Source organism: Coregonus lavaretus (assembly GCF_964263955.1).
Source record: "Coregonus lavaretus genome assembly, chromosome: 16".
NCBI classification, from domain to species: domain Eukaryota; kingdom Metazoa; phylum Chordata; class Actinopteri; order Salmoniformes; family Salmonidae; genus Coregonus; species Coregonus lavaretus.
The window spans coordinates 44,489,145-44,499,434 of NC_140003.1; the positions used below are offsets into that span (position 1 = coordinate 44,489,145).

Consider the following 10,290-nt stretch of genomic DNA (forward strand, 5'->3'; position numbering starts at 1 on the left):
TTTTAGAAACACTAGCCTAAAAAAACACATTATACACCAAAACCGTGTCAAGACTTGATCATTGAGCTCTTAATTCTTCTTTCATGAATTTGCACTTACATTACAATGAATGAAACTGACATACAAAAACATGTGAATGGCATTTTAGGGGACTTATTATTTTACATCAGTGGTATTCAAAGTCGGGGTGGGGGAACCGCATTAAGGTCTTCAAGTAACTAAAATAAAAAAATAAAAAAACACAAAATAAGAATACAGACTATAGTTTGGGACAACACACAAGCGTTTTTGAGAAATATCATTAAAAAAAATCTAACGTTATTGAGTAAATGTATTTATTGGTTTATTTTTATTTAGAAAATGTAATAATTGAATGTTATTTGTTGATGTTGAAATTGACACATTTTAAGGCTGTGTCATTAGATTTTGGGTGGGGATGGGGAGAAAGTTTGAATACCACTGTTTTACATACACATTCTCAACAGAAGGCAATATTTGGGAAGGAATGTATGTGATAGATGGCATATCCAACCAAGTGGAATATCTGTGCAATTATCGGCTAAGACACACTTACACTGTAGGCCTACACTGCGCGTGCACACACGTGCACACACACACACACACACACACACACACACAGATCAACGTCCCATGTACCCTGAGAAATCTTCCTCCTCCTCTGTCTCATTGTGAGACTGCGCAGTGCCAGTGTGCGTTACCAGGAAGTCAGTCAGAGAATGCCCCTGTGCAGCTGGCAGCACGTCTAACTGAATATCCAGAGTGTGTGTGTGTGCAGTCTGTCTGCGGCGGTGTCAGTACTAGCCCTGTATCTTCCTGTATCTCACCCTGTGATCTCATGCTGTCCTGTCCTAATATCCTCTGTAAGGAGTCTATGGGAAGTAGAGGCTTCTGCTCCTGTTTGGAACAGCCTAATAAAACATCTGTCTCATCCTCCTCCTCCCTCTTTAAAGCCCCCAGAGTCACAGAGAACAGATTGACGTTACCAGAGGTCTCCTCCTCCTCCTCCTCCTCCTCCTCCTCCTCCTCCTCCTTTCCACCCAACCCTACAAGTCCCAGAGGTCTGGGTTGGTCTACATCTAGGCTGTAAATGACCTTAGCTAGTTCACCTTTGACCTCTCTCTGACCCTGACCTCCAAGCACCACCACACCCACTGGAGCTTCCTCATCCTCCTCAGCAGCTGCCTCAGAACTCAACCCCCCAGAATGCCCTGCTGCGTTAAGAGGGGCCACATTGGCCCCTGATGCATCCTGAGACTGTGTGGTGCTAGAGCTGCTATCAGAGGAGAGCCCCGCGGTGCGGTCCATGTATAAATCATTCCCCCCCCCCTCCTCCTCCTCCTCCTCCTCTTCCTCCTCCTCCCCTTCTTGGTTTGTGTTCTCTCTGTTGTGGTGTGTTTTTGGTCCGAGGGTCTTCCCTTGTTCCTCTGGCTCAGAGGATATCGAGACCAGGTCAGGAACTATTCTCTCTGGGTTGACGAAGTAGCCCTCAACCAGGGCAGTCTGCATGGAGAGAGGGAGGAGAGAGAGGCTGTGTTAGACACGGAGAAAGTCACAGTGATGTCACTGCCTGATGCCGATTTCACTTTATGTGGACTACAGGGCATGAAAGAGTTGAAGTGAATCTTATTTGGCTTTTACAGGAATTTACTTTGGCTTTGCATTTCTTAAGCTCCACAAATTCACATCCTGGACCAACAGATCAACATTGAAACAACGGCAAAGACAAACAAATAATATCACAGACGAACAGCGAGAGAGTTGTGAGAGAGATGGGTTTGGCAATGTAAACATATGTTTCCCATGCCACTAAAGCCCTTTGAATTGAATTGAACAAAAATGAGTGAGAGTGTGGGGTGTGGTTAGCTACAAGATAGATCAATTTCTCACCAGTGCTCTAGGCAGGTGGGTCTTCAACTTGCACAGGAACCCCGTGTAGAACAGGCCAAACATGAGAACCATCAGGCCGACCCCACTCACAATGAGAACCGACACCCAAGCTACAACAGCAGGGACTGGGGGGAGGGAGAAGACATCGTTATACCCTGGTCCAAGGTGCACTGAATGGACAGAATAACCATGATAGCATAAGAGCGCCATGCAATATCTACATAGTAACATGATGCCAACAACACACGACCTAATATCTGGCATGGTAAAAGTGAGGATGAAGCATTGACTAACAGATCTATAGACAATATTCACCTCTGTTGGGCTTCACACTGGTGTGAGCACACTTCAACTCAGAAATCATTGTGTTTTTGTTGGTGGTGATCTTCGGTTCCACCTTCACACAGTACTCTACGCCCACCTTCAAGTTCTCCAGCAAATAACTTGAATGAGTTATAAGGGTCTCTTGAAACTGAAAATGAATATGATGAAAGAGTATTCATTTAGATTAAATAGTCCACATTGTCATCATTTGTAAAAAATAAATAAAATAAATTACAATTTGACACTACAATGAAGACAGGGAAAGGATAGGTACTCTTGTTTTTACCTGCATCTCTCCTGCTTTCTTCCAGAAGATGCTAAAGGATAGGGTGCTCCCATAGACATCTTTAATGGTTCTCATCTCAGGCAGTGTGATGTTGATTAACAGGCAACTGCCACATCCATCCAAAGAAAATGTTGGAGGACCAATACGAGCTGTGGAAGACAAAATGGTACTGTAGCATCATTTCACTTTTTATTTTGTATTTTTGTTTTTACAAAAACATTATAAAACAGACACGTTCACGCCCAAATACATGCCTAGATTGTGTTGTGAGATGTCAACTTGGCTAATGTAAATAATGGCACTCACATGGCACAAACACCTGGTTAAAAAACCCTAGCAGAAGTATCATCATCTGCCTATTAGCAAGACAAAATGACCAGCAGACGTACTCTTTGTGAAGGGGGTGAAGTTGATGTTTACACATGGCGACACTAAGCGTTTGTGGGAAGCCTGAACATATAATATGGCTCGTTCTTTGGGGTACTTCAGATCCAGCTTCTGATTTGTCGTGTTGGTTTGATGTTTTGGTTTGATGTTGTCTTCGCTGCTAAAATAGAAATAAGGAGGTACATTTTTAATAAATAAAATAACAAAGTAGATCTAGTTCAATAACTTTATTGACAAAGTACAGTGAGTTCTTTTGGATTCCAAATAATTATAATTTGATAATCAATGTGGTCTTCAGTCCTCAACAAGACCTATTCTGCTTCAGAGTGTTGTGTGTAGCCACATTACTGCTTTAGTAGTCTTTCCTGTTCCATAATGGCTTAAGAGTATTTATCTACGCACATAATATATTCCAAAAAGATTAGAAATGTATCTGATGATTTATGCATATATACATTGGATGGTGCCCACATTGATGGTGTCCAGTGCTATAAATATCTGGGTATCTGGATTTGGTTATAAATATCTGGGTATTTGGATTTGGTTATAAATATCTGGATTGACGAAAAGCTATCTCTTTAAAAAAAAAACATATAGATGAGTTAGTTAAGAGGAATAGGGAATGTCTTTCGTTAAATAGCAGAAAACAAATCATTCAGTCTACATTCATACCGGCTTTAGACTACGGCGGTATCTTCTATATGAATGCACTTGCCAGTGCCAATGTTCGCTCTAAGCTGCGCGGAGTAGCCCGACACTGCTGCCATCCAGCTGCCCCGGGGACTGCACGCAGAAGAAATACTGTATCAACCCACAGAGAGAAGCACGAGATTGAACTTCACTCAACTATCTAGAGTTTTCCCTGTTAGTTAACACTATCAATGTTTCCCTTTTACTGTGGCAATAGTGATCGAATCGACGCAATATTAAAACACTTTCAATGCAACATACCGAAAACAAAATAAACTATGCAAGAGATTTTGTTATATGCAGAACGCATCGGAGTAGGATTCTATTGCATTGACAAACACCACTCAGCTTACACAGACCGGTGCGACATTAACCAATCAGAGCTGCTGTAGTCCTATATGCAAAACAGACCATTGCCATACATGGATCTGTGCCATTTACTTTGATCTGGACTGTGTTTACAGCTGTGGTCGTGAGTAGATGCGCTTGTTTTGAGATCAAAGCGAGAGCTGCATGTAGCCACGTGTGCACATTTTGTTCATATCCTTTGGTAGTTAGTGAGTTATTATCCCAGTTATAGATCATTTGTAGTCAGCAATAGGGGAGTGATTGCTTCCTACAAGAGCACAAAATATGTACAGTGGGGAGAACAAGTATTTGATACACTGCCGATTTTGCAGGTTTTCCTACTTACAAAGCATGTAGAGGTCTGTAATTTTTTATCATAGCTACACTTCAACTGTGAGAGACAGAATCTAAAACAAAAATCCAGAAAATCACATTGTATGATTTTTAGGTAATTAATTTGCATTTTATTGCATGACATAAGTATTTGATACATCAGAAAAGCAGAACTGAGTGGAGAACAGGAGGGCTTCTTAAAGAAAAACTAACAGGTCTGTGAGAGCCGGAATTCTTACTGGTTGGTAGGTGATCAAATACTTATGTCATGCAATAAAATGCAAATTAATTACCTAAAAATCATACAATGTGATTTTCTGGATTTTTGTTTTAGATTCCGTCTCTCACAGTTGAAGTGTACCTATGATAAAAATTACAGACCTCTACATGCTTTGTAAGTAGGAAAACCTGCAAAATCGGCAGTGTATCAAATACTTGTTCTCCCCACTGTATATTCCTAGACATCTTTGAAAAGCGAGTCAGGTAAAAAGCTTTTTTTTTATGTCTTAAAAAGGGCAGTGTTGTATTTTGAGACAGGCTTGAATAAGCTAAGTAGCCAATAGGCAGAGGGTAGCATAATTTGTCTGATTCTCTGTAATAATTGTAAGGGAATAATAAAGCATGTTATTTTGTAAAGTGGTTTCTTGCATCAAACAACACAACAACATGTTCAGTCACCTCCTCGTCTGAAGGACAAGTGGATAAACAGGTTCATGTCAAGCCCTGCATTATTTTTTTCAAAAGCCTCATGGAATGTAGGCCTACATTGAACACCACCCGTTGGCTTCTACTGTAGCCTGAATAATAGAACAGCTATTTCCATGTTAAATTGTTCTGGGATGCATTTTCTCCATTGTTTTTGATGGTAGGCCACTCTGGTAGGCCTACATTATGATCAAATAGCCACAGTAGCCTACATGGCCACTGTTTAAACTGCAACTTACAGTGGGTACAGCCTCAGTGGTCACAGTAAACGTGCGCTGGAAGTTGCACTGAATTTTCACAATGTACAAGTTTGCGAACAGCAGACCTGAAATTCGCTCAGTGCCGTGAAAAATTAGAGGGAACATTGCTTGCCACTGTAAAATCTGGCCTTAAATGGCCATGTACTGTTATAATCTCCACCCGGCACAGCCAGAAGAGGACTGGCCACCCCTCAGAGCCTGGTTCCTCTCTAGGTTTCTTCCTATGTTCCTGCCTTTCTAGGGAGTATTTCCTAGCCACCGTGCTTCTACATCTGCATTGCTTGCTGTTTGGGGTTTTAGGCTGGGTTTCTGTATAGCACTTTGTGACATCTGCTGATATAAAAAGGGCTTTATAAATAACATTTGATTGATTGATTGATTGATTGATTGATATCCCAGCCAAGGTACAGTAAATAATTAACTTGCTGCCAGTCCCTGGCAGTAAACCAGGGGTTCACAAACTTTTTTGTACCGCAACCCCATTTTGATGTGAATTATTTTCGTGACCCCCACCACGTTAAAAACAAGTTACGTAATCAACGGCCAATGTTTACCTTCATAATTTGGCTATGATAGTCTAATCGCAAATCAGTCTGACATACTGTCAATCTGAAGGAAGTATGGTTTGAAGTGACTGAAACGCACCAGTAAGGTATTGGGAAGTTCAGAAGATCATCAGGAAATAATGTTGTATGATCTTTTGTGTAGAAAATAACATCATCATTGACGATGTTCTTTTCCCCTCTGTCTGATTTAGTGTCTGGTCTTTAACTCGATTCTAATGGCTTGTGGGTATAGTAGAGGAAAACAGCGTTCCTGAGTCTTATCTTTCAGTGATGGGAGTCACTGTATTGAAGCCATTGGACAGTTTATTATAGAGCACTACGCTCTATTACGGGCAACAGGTTCAGTACACATTACATTTACATTTACGTCATTTAGCAGACGCTCTTATCCAGAGCGACTTACAGTTAGTGCATACATTATTCTTTTTTTATTTTCATACTGGCCCCCCCGTGGGAATCGAACCCACAACCCTGGCGTTGCAAACGCCATGCTCTACCAACTGAGCTACCTCCCTGCCGGCCATTCCCTCCCCTACCCTGGACGAATTGTGCGCCGCCCCATTGGTCTCCCGGTTGCGGCCGGCTACAGCAGAGCCTGGATTCGAACCAGGATCTCTAGTCACTGCATTCTGTATCAGAAAGTAGGCAGGCCCTCTGGTAAGTCTTGTAGATCAATGCACTGCTCTCTTTTTGTATATAGCCCTCTTGGGCAAACTTCCACCATACCTTACTTCATTGTTAAATGTTGTACATTTTATAAATAGTGTTCATGCTAGGCTCCCTTGGAAAAGAGGCCTGGTCTCAATGGGACTCCCTGCTAAAATAAATCAAATCTGTAGTTCAAACAAAAGAAAGCTGTGTTTTCAGCTCAGCTTCCTGACTTGCTGGAGCCTCAACAGAATCCCAGCAGAAGGAGATGTGATGGACCATATGACTGGACAGATACTATAGAACATCTAATGTGATGGACCATATGACAGATACTATAGAACATCTAATGAATGTTAAATGTATTACTTGTCAGGTATTTTAATTGTCTGTAATGTCTACTTGTTAAAATGTTTGTAGTCTTAATGTGAACTGTACATGTTTGTAATGTCTTAATGTGAGCTGTAAATGTTTGTAATGTCTTGTTAGTTTTGTGTTGGACCCCAGGAAGATTAGCTGACGTTATGGCGTCAGCTAATGGGGATCCTAATAAAACGTAATTAAAAAGATTGAATTCCCTTCAAATTCCCAGGCCTTTTTCAGTGGTAAGACCTGCAGAGCAGAGTATTGTCTCTGGAGCAGAGACACTATGAGGGTGCAAACTATAACCACAACGACACAGAGCTGTAGCTTTGGTCAAGTGAAAGAAATACTTGAGAAAACACTTCACGCTGCAGTCAGATGTTCCATCCACAACACACTTGGTAAGATAGGCAGATTGTTCTGAATGTTGCAATACACATGTAAAGGTTATGGTTAAAGTTCAAAGCTTATGTCTAAGACCTGCGCTTAGCGCCACAAAGTGAAACACAAAAATGCTCTGACTGAAGACATTGCTTTTCAATAAAACACTCACTGGAAAGTTATGATTTAAACTGTAATTTTAGCATATTATTATTATTATTATTATTACTACTACTACACCTAACCTCTGACACACGTTACAACCCAGTCATATCAAGTGTCATGGGAATCAGATCAACATATTTTGTCTTAAGTCCATAAACCTAACCACAATGCAGTAGTAGAAATATCCAATGAGATAAACAAACTAAAGTCATTATGATGGGTGATACTATAATCATATTTCATTTAATATGGATGGGGGTTGTGTGGGGTTTGGGTGACAACCTGTTACAGATGCTGTACATGGTACCGGACGGAGTGCCTGGCCCAGGGATCCAGCGTAGAACAGACTGGAAGTTGAGGGAAGTTATGGTAACATTGACTGGAGCAGGGAGGGTACGCAGGGCTAGGATGGATACACAGAGGGCCATTATCATCAAACACATCAGTGAAGATAACATACAGTACAAGCCACTCTACTGCCCACAGACACAGACTGTTTGTGGGTGTATGTGTGAGAGCAAATAGAGATTGCAGTATCTTATCCCAGCCAAGGTACAGTAAATCAATAACTTGCTGCCAGTACCTGGCATTAAACCAGGGGTTCTCAAACTTTTTTGGCCCATGACCCCATTTTTTGATATTATATTTTGATATTACATTTTTTCATGACACCACCATGTTATGTAATCAACGGCCAATGTTTACTTTCTTAATGTGGCTATGACAGTCTATTATGAATCAGTCTGACAGTATTTCAATCTAAAAGACAGTATGGTTTGAAGTGACTGAAATGCACCAGTAAGGTATTGGGAAGTTCAGAAGATCATCAGGCTATAATGTTGTATGATCTGTGTAGAAAATAACATCATCATTGACGATGTTCTTTCCTCCTTAGTCTGATTTAGTGTCTGGTCTTGTCAACTCGATTCAAATCAAATCACATTTTATTTGTCACATACACATGTTTAGCAGATGTTATAGCGGGTGTAGCGAAATGCTTGTGATTCTAGCTCCGACAGTGCAGTAATATCTAACAAGTAATATCTAACAATTTCACAACATATACCTAACACACAAATCTAGTAAGGAATGGAATTTAAGAAAATATACATATATGGACAAGCAATGACAGAGCGGCATGGACTAAGATACAGTAGAATATTATAGAATAGAATACAGTATATACATATGAGATGAGTAGTGCAAGATATGTAAACATTATTAAAGTAACTAGTGTTCCATTTCTTAAAGTGGCCAGTGATTTCAATAGGCAGCAGCAGCCTCTAATGTGCTAGTGATGGCTATTTAACAGTCTGATGGCCTTGAGGTAGAAGCTGTTTTTCATTCTCTCGGTGCCAGCTTTGATGCACCTGTACTGTGTTGAATGCTGAGCTATAGTCAATGAACAGCATTATTCTTGTCCAGATGGGATAGGGCAGTGTGAAGTGTGATGGCGATTGCATCGTCTGTGGATCTTTTGGGGCGGTAAGCAAATTGAAGTGGGTCTAGTGTGACAGGTAAGGTAGAGGTGATATGATCCTTGACTAGCCTCTCAAAGCACTTCATGATGACAGAGGTGAGTGCTATGGGGCGATAGTAACTTAGTTCAGTTACCTTTGCTTTCTTGGGTACAGGAACAATGGTGGACATCTTGAAGCATGTGGGAACAGCAGACTGGGAAAGGGAGAGATTGAATATGTCCATAAACACACCAGCCAGCTGGTCTGCACATGCTCTGATTCTAACGGCTTGTGGGCATAGTAGAGTCTTATCTTTCAGTGAAGGCTTCATAATATTGTTTAGCTTAAAACATTAAAAAGAGAGGCACATTTGTAAGAAGAAAACAGAAACCGGTCTGTTTACTACAACTGCATCTAGAATCTACCCCGAATTTTCTCCCGCGACCGCATTTTCAAATTGACCCCTAGTTTGGGAAAACCAGCAGTAAACACTGAAATGCTATGTTGAACCTGTTCTTAAACCCATAATAGCAGTGACAACTTACCATAAAAACACTGCAACATCAAATAAATAGTTAGAAGGAAATGTTTCATATCTTCTTATTCCTAAAACCTTTGTTTTATTATTGTCTAGAGGAATGGTCCATTGTTGGTCATTGTTCTGAAAAACAAAATATATTGAATACAGAAGTGAAAATGAAGTTATCCTGCTCACGTAAAAGGAAAGGTACAGCCCTAGTGAGAGTTTTGTGTTGCATCTATTGATTTAACGAAAAGGTTGCATGATCCAATATTGGGACAGGTAAACACACTTGACTATATCTACGCTTAGCGGCTTACTTTAGGCTACTGTTATGTGTTTATATAAATCAGGTGTCTACAACTCTTGAAATGATTAAAACACAACAAACTATTTTAATGACATCAAGAAAAGTTAAGAGATCTGTGGTCTTCCAAGTCTACAGTGTTTCTAACAATGACTTCGCTAGTAAAAGGGTATACACTGTTTCTTGATCTGAAGTAAATGCTGGCATTAATAAATAATTTTACCTGAAGACATGCCTTCCTTGATGAATCCCTTTCGGAAGAACGTGTTATTTCCCCTTTGCGTAAAAGCAGAAATGAAAACACACATGTAAATACATAGACATGAACGTTAGTAATTTATTCTAGTAATTTATTCGCTTCTTTCCATCACTGTGTTTTCCCAACGTCACTAGTTTCCTTGAAATCACGTGATAACGCGGCCGAACGCACCCAAAAAGGGAATGGACAAAGATGTGTTTAACTGAACCCAGATAGACCACCACCTGTCGTTTCCAATAGGAACAAATGAGTCCTAGTGGGCAGAACAAGCAGAGCCCAAGCACGAGCTAGCGAGATATTTCCGTTAGGGAACGCCTACTCTGTGAAGTGCACATGTGCAATAAGTCAATTCGCCGTTGCATTCCTTCTAAACAATGCGA

General features: G+C 40.6%; 1 protein-coding gene across 2 annotated transcripts; it reads right to left on the reverse strand.

Moving 5' to 3' along the window:
• Positions 1–42: 42 nt before the first annotated feature.
• LOC311144062 (uncharacterized protein) lies at positions 43–10,039 on the reverse strand. 2 transcript variants are annotated; one of them, XM_084180005.1, is made up of 9 exons: positions 9,875–10,039; positions 9,370–9,485; positions 8,979–9,038; positions 7,647–7,767; positions 2,908–3,062; positions 2,519–2,667; positions 2,224–2,380; positions 1,909–2,033; positions 43–1,521 (listed from the first exon to the last, which is right to left on the reverse strand). In XM_084180005.1, exons 2-9 carry the CDS (start codon positions 9,416–9,418, stop codon positions 727–729), a joined length of 1,611 nt encoding a protein of 536 aa, XP_084036131.1. In that variant the 5' UTR covers positions 9,419–9,485; positions 9,875–10,039; the 3' UTR covers positions 43–726. The 2 variants fall into 2 exon arrangements, with proteins under 2 accessions (XP_084036131.1, XP_084036130.1); XM_084180004.1 differs by having other exon boundaries at positions 2,908–3,065.
• Positions 10,040–10,290: the final 251 nt, after the last annotated feature.

What these genes read in the sequence shown, in the direction of transcription:
- LOC311144062 (XM_084180004.1), bottom strand. Translation starts at nt 9,418, where the DNA reads ATGAAACATTTCCTTCTAACTATTTATTTGATGTTGCAGTGTTTTTAT. An exon ending in CTGTACCCAAGAAAGCAAAG is followed by an intron (nt 7,768 to 8,978) that starts GTAACTGAACTA and finishes TATCCATCCTAG; the next exon opens with CCCTGCGTACCCTCCCTGCT. An exon ending in CTTCACCCCCTTCACAAAGA is followed by an intron (nt 2,668 to 2,907) that starts GTACGTCTGCTG and finishes TGTCTTCCACAG; the next exon opens with CTCGTATTGGTCCTCCAACA.